This window comes from Aphis gossypii, chromosome X (assembly GCF_020184175.1).
Source record: "Aphis gossypii isolate Hap1 chromosome X, ASM2018417v2, whole genome shotgun sequence".
Lineage (NCBI taxonomy): Eukaryota > Metazoa > Arthropoda > Insecta > Hemiptera > Aphididae > Aphis > Aphis gossypii.
This window is the reverse complement of record NC_065533.1, coordinates 57,723,931-57,743,345: the sequence shown is the minus strand read 5'-3', so window position 1 is coordinate 57,743,345 and position 19,415 is coordinate 57,723,931. Positions and strand designations below refer to the sequence as shown.

Here is a 19,415-nt window from a genome sequence, read left to right as displayed (position 1 = left end):
TACTCGCTTGTCTATGGTATTTATTTTATGCTTAAATTTCTAGTAACCATTGATGGATATGAATGGAGCGGTGTGAAATTTTTCCAATTATCTTCACAGTGGCAAACACACATCAAACATTTTCCAGTTGCAGTTTACTCACTAGATTATCAACCAGCAAGTTTACCGCACTTAAATCATGGACTGTAAACAAATATCTAAAACTGGTAATAATACATTACTGGTAAATTCAATATAAGACTTGGCTTAACCAATCAAACCCGGCTTAAGTGAGTTATGAAAAAATAAAACACAAATAGTGTTTAATGTGGTTTGAGATATTACAAGCACACAAAGTTCACTTATATACTATTGATAATTTTATTTATAAATGTCCAAATTTGATTAAAAATGTTTATTAGGAACTTAAAAAGATAAAACAAATAATCCAAGCTTGTATTAAGCTCATATTAAGAACTTTATACTGTGTAATTAAGTAAATTGATTAGTATATTAAAATTAAAATTTTTATTATAAAAAAACAGTGTTTCAAATACCCTTAACAAGTACTCACTAATATAATATATTAGTTTCATTTATAATAAATCAATCATTTTATAGATCAATCTTAATTCTATAATATTATTATTATTGTTATAAACCAGGGATGGCAAACCCATGGCACGCGAAAAGATTTTGTGGGCATGCAAAGATTTTTACTATAATATATAATATTATAGGTAATAGGTTAACATATTTAAATTTTTTTTTTACATAAAATATTATAGCAATATAATTATATAATATTTTTCATGGCATGCTCTCTAAAAAAAAAAAGTTAAATTTTTAGCACGTAGTGTTCAAAAGGTTTGCCACCCCTGCTATAAACCAATACATAATATACATGAATCTAATAAAAAACATGTGATTTTTTTTTGTTTCAGTTTTCTTATACTTAACATAAATTTAAAAAAAAAATTGAACAACCTTACATAAAAAGTGCAGAAGTCAAATATTATTATCTTTAACAATAGGTATTTTCATTAATTTTATTAACTGAATTATATATCATTCATAATTATATAAAGAAACCATTAAACCCTCGTAATTATTGTAAACCCTTTATCCAATGTTTTTATTGTTGTAACCAAAGACTACACGTTTTATTATTATAATTATTGTACCTAATTATCTTACTACTATTTATGTGTGATTTTTATTTATTTGTGATTTTATAAGTTTAACTACCAAGACTTTTTTTTATGAAAAGAATTTTTATAATATAATATTACTATTAAAATCATTTAAAACGTTTGTAATAACGCTTGATAATTAAATTCAATATTATTATTGAAATATCAATATCAATAGACTTAAGGAATATAACTATAATTATTTTATTCTTATTATATTGCTATAGCTATTATAATTACTATCATATTACTATTATTATTATTATTATTAGCATTTTATCATTATTAGTATTAGCATTTTATTATTATTACCTATAGAGTAGATATAAATACATCACAATAACCAATGGCAGTATCTTACATGACTAATGGTTGGGAGACACATTTCATCAACAATATTTTAGATCCCTGACTACTACAATTTGGATCAAACAGATAGCAGAATTGTAAGGAACAATATTATCAAATCGAATCTCATGAACATATTAACTGCCTTATTTAACCAACAAGGCTTTATTTTATTTCTTTTTTCTTAGCTCATAAACAATAATACACTACCATTTAAGGGTTAAAATCAAACGACAAAATAAATGTTATTATTGACTATTGTAATTAAAAATAAATGTGTGTGATACCATTCAATTAATTTCAATACTCACTCTTGAAGCGCAATAGCTGATGTATTGCGTTTATTTTTATGATTTGAACCTAAATCAGTAACTATGTTATAATTTCAAGTATATCAGGATAATAAATCTACATAAAGCGTTATTATTTATTACTGAATATATTTGTCGTCTATTAAACTATGTCTATAAATTCATTCATAATATGGCATACAGAATAATAAAACATTCATTAATTTTTCCAAATTTGGAACTTTTTTTCATAAAAATATGTTTGATGTTTGAATAATTATCATTTTTGTTAGTTCTATAAGAGAAAGAAAGAACTATAATAATAAATTGCTCAATTATATATTTTAACCAACTGAATAATTAAATTATATTAGAAAGTGATAAAAAATGTAATAATCACACATTTTGGCATATCATGATAATGTTGTTGAGTGATACATAATATAAATATTTTTTAATTTATATATTTATATATATGCAGTAAATATATATGTACATTATATATAATATATAATGTATATATTGTATTATATATAATGTTAACATATTTTTTTTTTAAATTTAATCTAAACGTTTTTTGTGTACATTTATGATAAAAATTATATTAACAGCCTGTTTCAACATCCAATTTTTCTACAACTGTAATACCCTTAGATTTTTTTGTAGAGGCAGCATAAATGTTAATATCTATAGCTCATGAGATTGTGAGACACAAATTTGTATTGTTAATATCTTAATTATTTTTAGTAAGTGGTAAATAAACAGGAAAATGTGATCCTCAGTCATATTTTCTGAGAAGGGGAAAAAAGGAACTTGTGAAAAAATGTTTTTTTGTTATTATTAGTAAGTAGAAACTACATATATATTAAAGAAGAAAAATAATATAATTTCTATGTAATGAACACCCATGTTAAAATAATTGGTAAGTTATAAACACAATCAGGTAACTATTCTTTCCATTAATTTAACGAACAACTCAAATTAATTTATGAATATCTAAACAGACAATATCAGTATTCTTGGGCCTCCAGGTCTCAGCTCAATTTAATAATAAAAATAAGTAAATTTTGAGTTTAAGAGTTAAACATAGAATTGCCATAATACAAAAAAAGCTAATTTTACTACCATTATTAAAATATGAATGATATAGTTTGACTATAATAATATAATACATTTTAATTTTTAACCAATAAATAAGGTAATTCTAAGGAAATACATTTTAGTTGTTTTTAGTCACAATATCATGGTTAAATAGTAAAATGAATACAGTATAATATTTGTTATAAATGTTTTATTTTAATAACAAAAAGATATTACAGTACCTACTCTTAAGTTTTAATATTGTTTATTATTACCAATCAATTAATTTTCTGATTTTCTTGATTTCATGTAGTCTAGTAAAATGTTTTCTTTTATTGTTTTGAAATGACTCTCGTAAACTTTAATGGTGGATTCATCGAAGTATGTATTGTATTTTTTCCATAACTTTCTTTTAGTGGGATCTTTTTTACTATTTTCCGGAGCTAAATTACACATTAAACCTACAAACATTTTAAATAATAAATAAAAATTAGTTATTAATTGTATAGTGATATTATTCAAATTAAATATAAATGTAACAATATAAGTTCATTAGATATATCACATAATAGGTATTTAAAATTAATTTATGTAGGCCAAACAAAAATAAAAACCATTTTTAATAAAATTCAAGATTTTAATAACACAAATTTTTAAATTAAAATAATTTCCAAATTCAAATGTATGCTATCATTTTAAACTACAATATGACATTATAGTAAATAATTATTGCTATACTTGGTTCAGTATTTTCATATAATTAAAGAATAGTTTAAAATATAACTAACTAATAAATTTACCTGCTTTATGCGCCATTGACACCAATTTAGACATTTTCTTCTGCTGGGTTTTACAGAGACCAGTAATTCGTTGAGGCATCATACAACCATCAGGTCGTACAAATTGGCTAAGGATCAATACATCCTACAACAAGATTAATAATTTAGAATGGACATGAACACATAAATCATAAAATATATACCGTGTGTTTGACGTCCAAGCCCAGATTGCACAATGGACAGCATTCACCATTATTCTGAATAAGATAGTCTTTCCTAGGAGACGGCGTATAAGCTCCTTCAATAATCAACTTGTTACCAACCTTGTTGGAATGAACTAGACATTTTAACAAGATAAACGTATTAGACACACAAACACTAATGGTGCAATTGGCTATAATACTATTGTACTCACTCTCTTTCAGTTTCATTGACGCCGTTGCATGCAAACCACTACTGGGCACGAACAATTTCGTGGATACTTTACTCGCGCCATACAGAATACCTGATATTGGTGTCTTGAACATTTTGTTACTTATGAAACGTATTTGAAACGTGAACGGTTTCCAGACGAAGTAATTGAAACCGGCTAGTTCATCAGCCTTCACGCGAGTTTTGATAGAATAGGTGAAATGCGATTTGACTGATTAAATTGGATTTTACATTGATAGTAGAGTGATTAGATAGCTGATAAAAACTGCGGCGGAAGCACGTCGGTTATAATTATTACATAATACATATATTATCTATAACCATGAGTGGAAGTAATACAGTTACTATTTGTTTGAAATGTTTAGATATTCAAAGTTTACGAGATGATGATTTTATACAATGGATTACTCTGTGATCCGAGTCTTTAAACAAGTCAGTACGTTTTGCTGATATATTGTATATTCGTATGTCATGTAAGTTCGCGAACGCTCTGTTTTGAACCGATACGTGTCGATACGCTTACATTTTTTTCCTTTCGATCTTGATAGTGTTTCATTGGCGGTCGCATAGATAATAAATATCTTTAGTTTTCGTTTTTTTTCGTTTTAATTTTCGCAGTTTCGTTGATAACGTCCGTGTCCATATAATATTAACTTTTAAATTATCACTCATAACGCTTCTGATTTTTGGAAACAAATACAAGTTCAATAGACAACAGTGTAACATTGTAGACTTCAAAAAGCGTAAACCCGACTTAAACCGTCTGTGACAATCTGCTGTTTTTTCGACCAGTTGTCAATAATTTAAGTTTGGTTTGATATATATCAATACTATTCCTATTTGATATTAATTTTATGCTCCGATTGTCTTGAGCAAGACCATCATGAAATTAGTCAAGTAAGTAAAATAGCCCGTAAAATAGTTTTAAATTAGTAATTGATTAATATTTCTCTATTATGTACCTAATCAGTTAGTTTATTTTTACTAACTTGTTAAATTTTATGTTTACTATTTTAGCATTTTACATTATTGATTTATTGTGCTAAGTTCATAATGATAAGTGAATCTAACCGTCTGGTTAGCTAAGCATAAGTGCAAAACTGTTGTATTATAATTTTTAATATTAATTAGTACTAATTGTATTCAAATAAAAAATCTTAGTTGACTTTGTAAATTTGTTAAAGCATAGATACTAAGACATTTAAAATGTTAATAAATATTAATCTCTAAAATATATGTGGCTGGATATTATTTCCATTTTTTGATATGTATCTATTGTACCTATATTGTGAAAGTAACAAAAAAATATTCTTTTTTATTATGTGTAATAATACATTTTCATTAATTCAATTATTAAAGATATTTTTTCAAAATATTCTTTTCTCAACTGAAAAGTAGAAGTCAATTATTAAAACTATTTAGACAATAAATAAATATTATTTATAATACTATACTTATTACTGTTCTACTAGTATTAAGTGTTATTTAACTATTGAGATATTATGATAAGTAATTACTTTTTTAGAATTCTACTTGTGGCTGGATATTTCTGCATATAGACTACAGTAGAGCAAAATATTTCAGTTTATACTATATTTTAATTTATTATTAAGATTATACCACATTATAGGTGTATACATGCAGCGCCAGATTGGTAAGATATCGGTCTACCGAGTTTTAGAATTTCTGACATTTGATTATAGCTACAGCTACCTACTGTACAGTTTCAATAATTTAAATCAATTTTATTTCTAATGTTTTTACTAATTTATAACAATATTTTACAAATTAGTTATTTTTACGTTAATTCAAACTTATGTTGCATAATAATATGACAGTGAACATATTAATATAAATTAGTAAACTTTCAAGATTAAACGAAACAGTTATAATTGAAAGTAAAAGTTTTTAAAAATGACTTATCTTTATCAGTTATACAACTTATTTAGTAGATTATTATAAATTAAATATATATATTTAACACATTTTTTAAGAACTGCAATATTAAAGATTATGTATAGATTTAAGTATCATTGTCCAATTCATATAACAAAAAAAAAACTATATAAGATTTATGTTTGATTCATAAAACTTTTTATAAACAATTATTTTTCTTTTATATAATTATTTTATTTATATTAACAGGTTTTTGATGAAACTAAGTCATGAAACGGTGACATTAGAACTGAAAAATGGCACTAGTGTTCACGGAACCATTACAGGTAAATAATAAATTGATAAAAACTCAATTGAAATTAGAAAAAATTGAGCTTAAAGAGAAATCACCAGATGGCAACTAAAAATACATAGATTACTGAGCATCAATTTTCTAATTAACTGAATTTAAGTATTACTATATAAATATAATATATTATGATTTATGAATAACAAAGAATGGGTATAATGTAATATATTTCAACCAATAAATAAGGTCATTCTAAGGAAATATATTTTAGTCAATTTTAGATACAATGTCCAAGTTAAATAGTATAATTAGTACAGTAATACCTAAAGTATAATATATATTTTTTATATTTTATTTTAATAATAAGAAAGAAACAAAATAATCAAACTAAGTTCAACAGTTGGAAGGAAAACTTTAATTACAAGTTTATTGATTTTAAAATCCAATGTTAAATTACACTGGTCTACAAAATTAAGCTTTTTTTAATCATCAGGGTTGAATATACATTTTTCTAAACCAATTTGTTGTGCTGATTTCAAATCTGTAATTAGATTTTTTTATCACCTTTTTTTTTTACTAATAGTTATTTCATTTTTTATAGGTAAAGCATTTATTTTGAAATAAAATTACTAAATAAAATGTTTATTTTACTTATTTTTTTTTTCAATGATTAATATTATAATAACATATTATGCTATAAAATAATTAAAAAAAATAATAATTAAATAATTAAATTAAAAAAGCAAAAAGTTTACATATTTAAAAATGTGAGAATGATTTTCTATTTTATTATTATTAGGTACGTCACAATGTAGCATCCAGCAGTAGTCTGCTAACATACTTTCATTCCAAAAACCCTGGTAACGTTTTTTTCATTAACTGGATGTCCTGATGAAATCTTTCGCCTTATTCATCATTTACCGCACCTAAGTTTTCCAGAAAAAATCTAAGTGTGAATGTAAAAAATGAACTTTCAATGACATTCGACATCCAAGTTTATTATACGCATTTAATAGATTTTGAATTCCATCCTTATATGTAAGCGCTTTGTGATTCCCCAAAAAGTTTTCACAAGTCCATATAAAAACATGCCATGCTTCTTGCTCTGCTGTGACACACAAAATCATTGTCTTTTATAAGTGTTTGTAATATCGTATTAATTGACTATAATATTAGGTAATACATTGGTGTACATTATATATACTGAAGTAATATCATAAAGATAAAATTAGATTAGATTATGTCTTAAAATACAATCGGGTATTTCGATATAATGTACGTATGTATATCCGTATACAACACACACTATAATACGTATACAATGTATACTATACATAGAACAAATTTTAATTAATCTCATTTTAAAAACTGTATGTGTTAAAAAAAAATGGAAAACAGATTTGAAATCAGCATAAAAAAATCTATCAGATTCCAGTTGAAATCATCTCTGATGAAATTTGTTTGTTGACCAGTGTTGTTTAAAAATTAAATCTAGCTTAACATATTAATTGTTAGCATAAACCTCGCTTAAACATGTTGTGAATAAGGAAAATATACCTTATAATATGATTTACCAATCAAAAACTTTTTACTAATATTATAATGCCAATACCAGTGTCATAAACATGCTTAACTCATGCCAATACTATTGGAATAGAGTTATTTAAACAATATTTATAAAACGCAATCAAAGTACAGGTAGATAACATACGATGTGAGTTCCCTACTTTCATATTAATCTATTTTATTTTACACTTAATATAATTAATATAAAACAAAGTTTTTATTAACTAAAGTTATTAAAGTTACTATAGTAATACTATTATAATACTAAGTTTTTAATATTACCTACATTTTTCCTTATACTTTATTTCTTAGTACCTATCTTAGTATATTCTAGAAACTACTTAAATATCCAATATTTTAGGAGTTGATGTAGCCATGAACACTCATTTGAAAGCAGTAAAAATGACTACAAAAAATAATCAGCCAGTACATTATGATTCACTAAGCATTCGTGGTAACAATATACGATACTTCATTTTACCAGATTCACTAACCCTAGAAACATTACTAGTTGACGATGCACCTAAATCAAGGGTAAATCGTAATGGACGAGGAGTTCGTGGAGGTTTGTGTTATAATTTTTTTTTTTTTTATTTAATAATACTAATTACAATTTAACTATATTACAAATATATAAATGATTATTGTTTTGTTTTAGGACCTGGAAGGGGCCGTGGACGTGGAGGTCCTAGAGGACGAGGAAGTCGTGGAGGACCTCGAGGAGGTGGAGGTCGTGGACGTGGTGGTCCACCTCGACGTTAAAAACGTAAACCATGTTCCTAATATATTAAAAAATGTTTGAACTATATTATTTTCAAATTTATAATTTAAATAAAGTTAAAATCCTAACTGTCATGAATTTATAAACTATTTTTTTTTCATTATATTCTTTATGTATTATTCAATTTAAATAAAATTGCATTACTTGATATATTAGGATTCCATTCAATTAATAGTACTTAATTTAAAAGTTTAGGTCTTTAATATTTAATTTTTGACTTTCTACTTTGTAAATGCTTTTGTGTATCTATGTTTCTTTTTAACCTTGATTATAAAATAAAAATGTTTTGCAAATTTTTTCTGGTAAGGTATATATTATAATAACAAATATAAATAAAAATAAATATAATATAAAATGGACATTATGTGTTTTCGCTGTCTTCGGGTATTATGATTGTAACAACTCTGTCTTGGTCTTTTTCAATACATTTTTCATGATTCTCTCTGTAAAATTAATATTTATTTTAACATATGTTTTATAAATTAGGGGTGGCCAACTTTTATGAACTTTTGATTCATCTCGCGATTGACTTGTTAGCCACCCCTGTTATAGACAGTATATTTAATTAGTTGTTAATTATTAGGTTCTTACATATTAGATAGATATTTAAAGATTAAATTTATTATAAATGACGTAACTGAGTAACTTGGAGTAAAAATTATTTATTTATCATTATGTAAGTTATTGTTTATTTTTATACACAATCGAAACTTTTTTATGGCTTAGTAACAATATAGTAAGTAGGTATCCACATATTATTAAATAATAATTATATAAGAATAGTAAAATCAAATAAGATGCTATTAATTATTTAAAAATATTTATATGTTATGATAATCCTGTAATCATAATTTATGAAATAATATTATTGTTTTATTTTTGTAACCCAGATAATGTACCTAATAAGAACAATAGCTTAACTTATTATTCAACATTAAAATTTGAAATAAATGTACTAATGGTTTATGCATTATTTTGATAAAATAACATATATTTTTATCTTATAAATATGTATAATTAAATTCAATATATTACATTATTTCTTTGTTTTAGAAGATTTAAAGATGTCTACTAGCTGTTTGCATATCTAGGCAAGGATTCCTAATCTCCCTTCAAAATGTTTAGGAGACAAGTGTCCGTCTTCTCCCTCCATAAATACCCCACAGATAAACATTTATTTATTTATTATATAATCTATTTTATAAAATTAAACAATATATTACCTGTCTATCCCATTTGAAAGCATAAGAAGAGAAATGGCAACTTCATATCTTTCTTTTTCCTCTTGATCCTAGAATGCATTTTAAGAGATATATTTAATTGAACTTTGCATGTAAAAATAAACATTAATTTGTAAATAAAATATAGTAAAATTATAGAAGGATAAAATAATAATTAAACATAAAGTATACTATATTAAAAAAATCAATATGTTCTAAATTTTTAACGCAGCGGTTCTCAAACTTTTATTCGTAAGTTAAAATGATTAAAAATTCTATGAAGAAATCAAAAATATCATATTTAAACAAAAAAAAATATTATAAATTACGACGATCATTACAATATACAATATATATCGAATTTGAATTCATTAAAGTAATTTCTATGTTAATCTGGGGCGTAGGTACCCAAAGTTTTATTTCAGTTATAAATAATGAGTATACGAATATGTATAGTAAAAGTATAATAGATATAGTTTAATTAATCTACGTAAATCGACTTATATTTAAAGCAATTAACCACGGTTTATATTATACATATTTTATTCGGCGCAATTAATAGAATACGTTAATTTTATCACGTTGGCGAAGATTAATTGAGCAAATGCCAAATTGGAACATTAAAACTTGAAACATCGTAAACGAGAAAAATCTGTTCTGTGTTTTGATTTTTTCTTATTTCTCTATCCAAAAAATTAAAACGAAAAATTAAGAACACTACGTTAATTTATTCCAAATTCTAGCATTATATAATTTTTGTAATTTCAAATGATCAAATGCCCTATGGTATTTGTGCGGGCCGGGAACGTATGACCAATCACTACGTGCACCCCGGTCACCCAAATACTTCGCGCGCCACACACACCGACTGACCTGTGTAAAATGTGTGTATATATGTATAGCACTCAACAGAAAGTGGACAGGTTCGCCGAGCAAGATCTGAGAGTGCTAGTGTGCGGTGGTGTGTGTGTATATTTGTGTGTGTGTAAAACTTAAATTCAAAAACGGACAGGTAACTCTATAAAAAATGGTAACGCAATGCAATATTGATAAAAATGACAGTATAATAAAACAATATAATTGCGTACCCTTTTGGCCCAACAGGTAAAAATATAATTCATTTAAAACTTGCCGGTTAACCAATATAAATAATAAAAATAATTGTGACAAAATATAATATAATAGGTAATAAATAGATAAATAAAACTCACAGTTTTGAGTTTTGTCGGAGCACTGCTGGCCAGCTGCTACCTACCTACACACGCAATAAAACTCACACACAACAAATAAAATTACAATGAAAATAATAAATAACAATAATATAATATACTCTAAATTTTGGTTATAAAGTATGGCGATTCGCGCCTGCACAATTATAAATATAATAAAGTGAGTGGCGATTCGTGCCACAATACAATAAAATATAATATAATATTCGCGCCTGCGATACAATATTAAAGTGGCGATTCGCGCCTGCACAGTTATAAATATAATAAAACGAGTGGCGATTCGCGCCACAGTATAATATAATAAAGACAGAGCCCAACTTAGGGGGGGGCTGCAGTCCCGGGCCCCGATATTATTATAATTTAAGTTGATAATTTAGAATTTAGATAATAATTAATTTTGGGGCCCCATTAGAAAATTTGACCCAGGCCCCAAAATTTCTAAGTTGGGCTCTGAATAAAGATGTGGCGATTCGCGCCTGCGATACAATATTAATACGGCGATTCGCGCACGACAAAAAAACGAGTTAATGCGACAATGCTGGAGAGACGACGATGATAACTAACTTGATTATAAAAATATCTAACGGACGACGGACGATATCACGTCGTTGCATAATAATTAAAATATTAAGATAACATATAGGAACATAAAACAAAAATAACGAACGGTGCGCGTGAGTGTATGTGTGTGTGTGTGTCAGTCGGTGGTAATATATTATATATATAATAATAATATAAATATTATACGATAATAATATTTTATGGAGCTTACGAGCCCGGGCGCGAACAGTATTGAAAATTTAAAACACATAGCTTGACACTAACACATCGTTTTTGAGTAGATACATTTTTTCTATTCATTATTATAAATTATTATTAGTTTTTTTGTTTTCAGAGATTTACGTTTGAAAAATTGTTTTAGCTTACATAATTTTATAACTTTTACTGATTTAGAAATAAACGTTATTTTAAACAAAATGTTTAAATAGCTAGGTACTTGACAAATAATTTATACCTAATAAATTAAATAAATGTTTTATTAAAATAATATTTAGGGACACTATAAAAATTATTTTAGCATATTAAGCCTGAATATTTCTTCAAACTTAAATTTCTGAGTAAAAATAAACAAATAGTGCCACCATATGCGAGATGACAATTTTACCTATAAAATTAAATGTCACAATAATTTTTACATTATAAAAATTTTGGAAAAATATTTAACACACGGTACCTACAATAAGCCAGTAATATGCATTGATTTCAAACATATGATAGTTTACAATATGAATGGCATACTATTTAGGCATCTATTTTATTATACAGTAGAACAGTAGAACCTCAATTAACCGTGTCCCAGTCAGTGGCGTATATAAGGGAGGGTTTTTAAGGTTCAACCCCCCCTGAAATGTATGGTTGGTATGGGCATTGATTTTGATTGTTATAATATTATCATATATTTTTTTTTAAGCCCCTACGAAATTAATTTCTATATACGCCACTGATCTTAGTATTCCGTGATCATGATTAACCGCGCTCCGCCTCTTTCAAAAATATGTGTGTAGCAAAAGTAAAGAAATAGACACGTAATAATTAGTAACTACATAATTATTATTTTATATAGTGCGTATAGGTTATGAACGATAAACAATAAGAATTAATTAAATCATATGTAAATTGTATTATAGAGTTTAAAAAGATAAATTACTTCATATCTTATAATTAAGTCCTGTCGCCCTGATGTAATTTTATAACTAGGGCTGGGATTTTAATGCAAATGCATCTTTTTTTCTAGCGTTTCAAAACGTTGCTCAATAAGTATAAAATGTGTATTGGGCGATGCTGATTAATTTAAAGTAATTATTATTTTGCATTTTTTGTCATAATTAACCTTAAATGCATTTTTAGGGCATTTTCTTAGTTTTTAGAGCATTTTTCACAATTTGTTCATCTTATGAACGAAAATTGTTACGATTAACAAGATATTTTCGGCTAACTGCCGACGCGCCACGGTACGATTTATAACTTATATAGGTAGCACTACAATCGATTATCGTCGATAACAATTTTATCATAGCTAAGAATTTACTTTTAAATTATCGCTGTTATATACTTATTGGTTAATATGTGCTAGCACAAGTTAAAATATTAAACAATTTTAGATTCTGAACGGAGTGATGAATATATTGATTTTACAATGATGTAGGTTCTTGGTGCATTATACAGGTAAAAAGTAAACATTTTCCAACAGTTTTCAAAAAAATCGAGAAAAACAAAAAAAAAATAACGGAAAAATGGGAATTTTTACGCAAAACCAGTTTTCGTCAAAATCGAATTTTTTATTTTGCTATAACTCAAAAACTAATCAATGTAAATACTTGAAATTTTCACCAAATGTTTATATTAGCGTTCTCCATACACAGTTAAATTTTCAAAGAATTTTGACTTTTTTTGAACTATTTATAGACAATTGAAATTTTCAATTTTTCTAAGTATTTCTTTTTTAAACAGCGATAAAAATTTTTTGGCTGACCAGAAAATTTTGAAAATTTAATACAAGGTTTCTTATAAGTTGTTCTTAAAGTGATAAAAAAAAATCCGAAATCGTTAGTCACAATTTTTTTTATAAGTGCTTAAAGTTCGAATTTATACGAAATATGTCAAAATTGCAAAAATTTGGAAGTAATTTTGAGGTTGGAAAATCGTAAAAATTTTTTCTTTTATAACTAAGTTTTGAAAATTTGGTACAAGGTTCTCCATAAATTTTTCTTCAAATATCTGTAAAAAAAACTCTACCGGATTCAGACAAAAAATTTTTATGAGTGTTTGAAATTTAAATTTTTACAAAACCGCGTTAAACAACGGTTTAGCCTCAAACGATTTTTGATATTTGTTGTTATTCAAATAGCATAAGTCGTAAATACTTAAAAATTTTACCAGTTATTTAGATTGGCATTTTCCTTACATGATTTAATTTTCAAAATATTTTGACTTTTTTTGAGCTATTTATAGACAACTGAAATTTTCAATTTTTCTGAAAAGTTTTTTTTGAAGTGTCGATAAAATTTTTTTGGACCTATCAAAATACTTGAAAATTTTATACAAAGTTCCTCATATGTTATTCTTAGAGTGATAAAAAAATTATAAGAATACATAGTCACAATTTTTTTTTTAGCATTTGAAGTTCAAATTTTGACGAAAATTCGTCAAAATTATGAATATTTGCAAATTATTTTGTAGGTATAATTCATAAAAATGTTTGTATAGGTAGCTAAGAGTTGAAAATTTAATACAAGATTTTTCATAAGTTTAGCTAACAATAATTATAAAAGAACTTAAATTTTGGTGTATTCAGGCCATTAAAACATAAACCACCTTTTTCACCAACCACTGGAAATTACATCCTAGGCTAACTAATCATCTTCGTTCAGAATCGTTTTTCGTATACAATGATACCTATCATTGCATTCAAATTTAATACATCAATTATAATGACCTACTACACAGCAGAACAGTACCCACTTGCCCGCTTTTTTTTTTTTTTAGTTATTATTTTATAATGAATGATTAAGAAAATAGAAATACAACAAAACAAAACAATTAACAACGTACAACGTACAATAACAAAATACTGATTATACAATTTTTACATATTTATTACACATTTTTATACAACATTGTTAAATAAATAAATAAAATCTCGGTTAACCGTGGTTAGCTCGGATAATCTCGGCCCCTTTATAATTTTACGACCCTAATATAAATGAATAAGCATATTATATATATAGATAGGTATTGATATATGAAAATATCCTAATGCCTATCTAAATATTAAAATGTCATAATATTTGTATTAAATCAAATTTAAAAAAAAATATTTTTACATACTTTTTTTAATTTCTCAAAATTAGATATATTTGAATTATTTTCGTCCATTTCTGTAACCTGGATTCACGAGCTGAAATGATTAGATATAATAGCATTGATTATTATAAATTATAATTTATAACTAACGATATTGTACATTTGTATCTACCTTATTATATACCTATATTTGTTAGAAATAATATTTAAATTTGTACAAACGATGCATCCATATTAGATATAGTTATAAATTCCATTAAAGGAAAGTTGGTGCATCATATATTATTCATATTAAACAATAAACATCGTAACTTAAATAATAGAGTATAAGTTAATAGTGTTCAATTTTGTATATTATATAGGTACATTAGCATTTTTATTTTTTATATTTTCTAGTAATTTATAAATTAATAATAAATTGTAATTTGTAATTATTTAGTTCAAAAACTTCAGCTTGAGGTATTACTTTATGCCGTGTATAATATGGATATGATATTTATCATAATATACAATTATGAACTATGAAATCATTACGTAAAATTAATTTAAAAGTAAATCTTTAAGCACATATTCATAACATTTGCTGTTTTGCAGGTTGTAACAAAACACATATTTCATATAAAAAATTTTAACTAAAATCTTGAATTTTTTAAAAAGCTATTTATATTATTTTAAAAACTATAGTGACCATACAATTGAAAACAAGTAATAAAACAGTAGTATTTAAATCATGTATTAGCTTATTTTTTGTAGCATAATATAATATTACACTATAATAAAGACTAAAAATATTTAAAGACCCCATTATTAAGACCAAACTTGTAAAATAATAATTAAAAATAATAACAAAAATAGTGTATTAATACAATTTTCTAAATTCTATGATTATCTGCAGGAGTTATAGAAAAAATGATCAAAATGACCATTTTAAACCTGTAAGAAAGCTAGAACGAAAAAATATTTTTACTATATTACTATTATGTCTGTATTGTTGTTGTATTGATTAAGTAAATACATTTTAAGATATTGACTATGATACCGAAACAAATGTCCGGCAGTTAAAATAAATAAATACCTATTATACAACTATAATATTATTATTTGTGTGTGTATGTGTCGATCAGTCGTGAGTAGGTGCTAATATTATATGGGCTAACGAGTAACGATCATACCTGGCTATTTTAATTTGTAATCGTGGCGTTGGGACTATTAAAAATTATAGCGATAACTAATGGGTGTTAACAATAAATAAGCACAGGTTTTTTTTTATAGGTTTACGTCTTATTTACATATTATATTATAAAATATATAATAATTTAGGTATGCCGTGCTATTTGGAAGGGAATATACGGTAAGTTTTACTGCTAACTAAGTTCTCCCTTTCTCTCTCTATCTATCTATATATATACATAATATATATGCGTACGTATATATATAACGATTTCAAATGGTCAGTAAAACCTTGTCCTACATGACATTTTACCAGCGATATTTTGTCGGTGATACGTCAAAAACTGGTTTTCCGTCACTTTTTTTTTGTTTTTCTCCATTTTTTTTTGAAAATTGTTTGAAAAAATATTACTATTGATTTTTTACCCCTATAATACACCAAGGATATTCACTTTTCCATCGGAAACCATCCCCGAAGTTTTAAATTGAAGCATTATTTCAACAAATTATGCTGTACATTCTTTTTATCATTATAAAATCAGTACATTCATCACTTCGTTCAGAATCTAAAATAGGTCCATATAGACATATAGTGATAATATCTTAAAATAAATTAAAAATGGCATTGTGTACGTATAGAAAAATATATAAACTATAGTAATATAATATACGGTACGTAAAAGTTTTAACCATTAATGTTTTTGATTTATATGAAAATAATTATTATCGTTATTCTTTATTAAATACACAATATTGTTCAAATTTAAACTTCTTTAAATGTTTATAAAAATAATTGTGTTTGTATAATAGGTATATTTAGTTTCAGTGTAAAATATTTGTAAGTAATTATTTTATATTATATTTTCAATACTAATAATAATATCGTTGCTCGTAAATTAAAGTTATTAGGTAATAGTATCTAAAAATAATAACATGTCTTCAATAATTTTAACTATTTACGATCAATAATAAAAATAGAATATAAGGTAATATTAAACATTTTGAAGTCAATATAATATTATTATATTGTTAATATTATATAATATATACGTGAAGGTTAAGTATAAAAGTATTTTTAATATTAAAATTTTAACTATTTGACATTACCTAAAAGAAAAAAGTACCTATAGGTACGTAATTAAATACCTACTTAATTAAATAATAAATAATTAATTATAAAATAACATTGATTCGTGTAAAACCTAACCTATTCCGCAATTTGTATCTAATAGATACAATTATTATGTGATAGGTAATAGATAATATTATACTATATATAACTTAAATCATTTTTATTAAATATTTACCTACAGAATGGTTTAGTCATTTTTATTGTTGAACTAGTTCACATAAATACATTACCTACGACATTACTGTTACATACTGTATAATAATAATAATAATAATTACTGTTATAATTGTAAATGTTAACGATAGTTATTTGTAATTTGTAATTACATATTATATGGTACATTTAAAATAAACAATTATTATACTGTGCAATAACTAATAAGTATAAGGTACACGTCATTATCTTACCTGAACAAACTGTAATGATTGATAGCAATACAATCGATGTATTCGTTGTTCAATCTCTTGTAATCTTAAGACGGTGTTTGTGAATTAAAAATACATAAAACTATCACGACGAAGTAACGCGTGCCAACGGATAAGAATAATCAACAGAATATTTTATGAATAATAAAAGTATGACGCATAATTAATTTAAAAAAAAACGTCAAAAACCATGACGTCAGTAATTCTTGATAGTAAGTACCAGCTATTATCACTAAGACCGCGATTTAACCGCTGTGGTTACAGTGGTACTACAGCAACAGTAAGTTAGCTTATGAGTATAGCGCGGTTGCCTATGATACAAATTACGAGACAATTTGACACATAAATGCACAACTCCTGAACAGGCTATCGATGGGTAGTGGCACGATGTAGAGAAGATAAGGTGATACCACTCGTAAATATTCCGGATGCCAATTAGGACGGCAATTTGATAGTACCGCGGGAGCGCGATAGGTAGCGCCACGATTCGCCCAGAGGCCTGTTTTTCCTTTTTGTTGCACGTAAAATCATGAGGTTGATTTAGGATTTAGGATTTTCTTTATAAAATAATGTAAGATTTTGAAGTTAAAACTTACCAAATATTGAACATGATTCACTGACTATAAATAGTTTTATAAATTATATTTCAATATATTTATGTCAATGGTAAGAACTAGGTATTTTCTATAATTAAAATAATGGAATAGGAATACCTATATACCTTCTATTTACATTTCACTAATATTTATATTTATCAATCACTAATCAGTCAGACAGGAGTCATGAAACAATAAATTAGTAATATTAAAAATATCAATAACTTATTAACTAATAAATAAACATTTTTTTACATGCTCCTTGTATAATTATTAAAATAATGAAAAACTAACAATTATTAAGTAGGTAAGTATAAATAATTATCTAAAAATAAAACTATAATGGGTTGGTAAAATGTAGTATTATAAAATTAAAATAAAATTAAAAATATTCTTTTTCATTGGTCAGGTACATAATATAATTTTATAATTTAGATTGCTTGGCTAGATTTTTTTGTTTTTTGTTTTTTTCTCTAGCTGTATTTTCTACTGTGCATGCAAAATGCATCCGGCATTGCAAATAAAAAGTTATAATGGATTTTGCTGGCAAATGTCCATGTTCATTGCAACCAATGGATATAATTTTTAAATTATTAGTTTCCAAATATTCTAATATTTCAAATAATATATTTTTATGCATTTTAGTAGATGTTAATATTTTGCATATTGCGTCTTCAAGCTGTAAATAATAGGTAGTTATGTAATTTTATTGTATATATTTTAATTTTATTTACTTATTTTTTAAATACATTTTTCAGAAAGGTACCTGATATATTATTTCATATAAATTCTTTGATGGAACCATTAAGAATCCACGACTCTTTAATAACAATAATTTTTCCCTTGATTGATTTTCTTGATTGTCCTGTTCAGCACATAGAGCTGTACTGCATGCATTACAATTTTTTGCAGGATTCATTTTTTTCATTTTTCGTGCAACATATCCGCTTAGTACAGTTAATGCATTTTCGTCAATCCTGAGGGCTGTATAATCATGATCTTGTAAGTTCAAATTGTTTACAGATATGTCACCAAAATTATTGTCAATTATGTTGTCAATTTTTTGTTCAAATTCAACTTTTCTTTCATTATTTTTTTCATTCATGATGTCTTTCATATTTAATATTGTTTCTAGCAATTCACTAC

General features: G+C 25.4%; 3 protein-coding genes and 1 long non-coding RNA gene across 11 annotated transcripts in view; 2 read left to right on the top strand and 2 right to left on the bottom strand.

Annotated features, from left to right (window-relative positions):
• Positions 1 to 1,814, top strand: part of LOC114125154 (phosphofurin acidic cluster sorting protein 1) — a 30,505-nt gene extending 28,691 nt beyond the window's left edge. For 4 of the 5 annotated variants that reach the window (XR_007605491.1, XR_007605490.1, XR_007605492.1 and 1 more), the window contains 2 exons: positions 44 to 269; positions 924 to 1,814. Coding sequence is in view for 1 of the 5 variants with exons in the window: in XM_027988676.2 (XP_027844477.1) it covers positions 44 to 189 (146 nt within the window). In the remaining 4 variants the exon portion in view is untranslated. The remainder of the gene's footprint in view (positions 1 to 43; positions 270 to 923) is intronic. The other variant, XM_027988676.2, reaches the window with a different exon arrangement.
• A 1,270-nt stretch (positions 1,815 to 3,084) lies between these two features.
• LOC114125157 (28S ribosomal protein S18a, mitochondrial) lies at positions 3,085 to 4,348 on the bottom strand. The gene is made up of 4 exons (XM_027988685.2): positions 4,085 to 4,348; positions 3,873 to 4,006; positions 3,691 to 3,814; positions 3,085 to 3,351 (listed from the first exon to the last, which is right to left on the bottom strand). Exons 1-4 carry the CDS (start codon positions 4,194 to 4,196, stop codon positions 3,173 to 3,175), a joined length of 549 nt encoding a protein of 182 aa, XP_027844486.1. The 5' UTR covers positions 4,197 to 4,348; the 3' UTR covers positions 3,085 to 3,172.
• A 175-nt stretch (positions 4,349 to 4,523) lies between these two features.
• LOC114125158 (small nuclear ribonucleoprotein Sm D1-like) lies at positions 4,524 to 8,711 on the top strand. Its single transcript, XM_027988686.2, has 4 exons — positions 4,524 to 4,998; positions 6,247 to 6,323; positions 8,214 to 8,417; positions 8,511 to 8,711. Exons 1-4 carry the CDS (start codon positions 4,985 to 4,987, stop codon positions 8,612 to 8,614), a joined length of 399 nt encoding a protein of 132 aa, XP_027844487.1. The 5' UTR covers positions 4,524 to 4,984; the 3' UTR covers positions 8,615 to 8,711.
• Positions 8,712 to 8,926: 215 nt separating this feature from the next.
• On the bottom strand, positions 8,927 to 18,009 carry LOC126551560 (uncharacterized). 4 transcript variants are annotated; one of them, XR_007605496.1, is made up of 4 exons: positions 17,656 to 18,009; positions 14,971 to 15,040; positions 9,857 to 9,924; positions 8,927 to 9,076 (listed from the first exon to the last, which is right to left on the bottom strand). It is a non-coding gene; the product is annotated as an uncharacterized LOC126551560 (long non-coding RNA). The 4 variants fall into 4 exon arrangements; XR_007605495.1 differs by lacking the exon at positions 17,656 to 18,009 and adding an exon at positions 15,413 to 15,583; XR_007605494.1 differs by lacking the exon at positions 17,656 to 18,009 and adding an exon at positions 15,119 to 15,388.
• Positions 18,010 to 19,415: the final 1,406 nt, after the last annotated feature.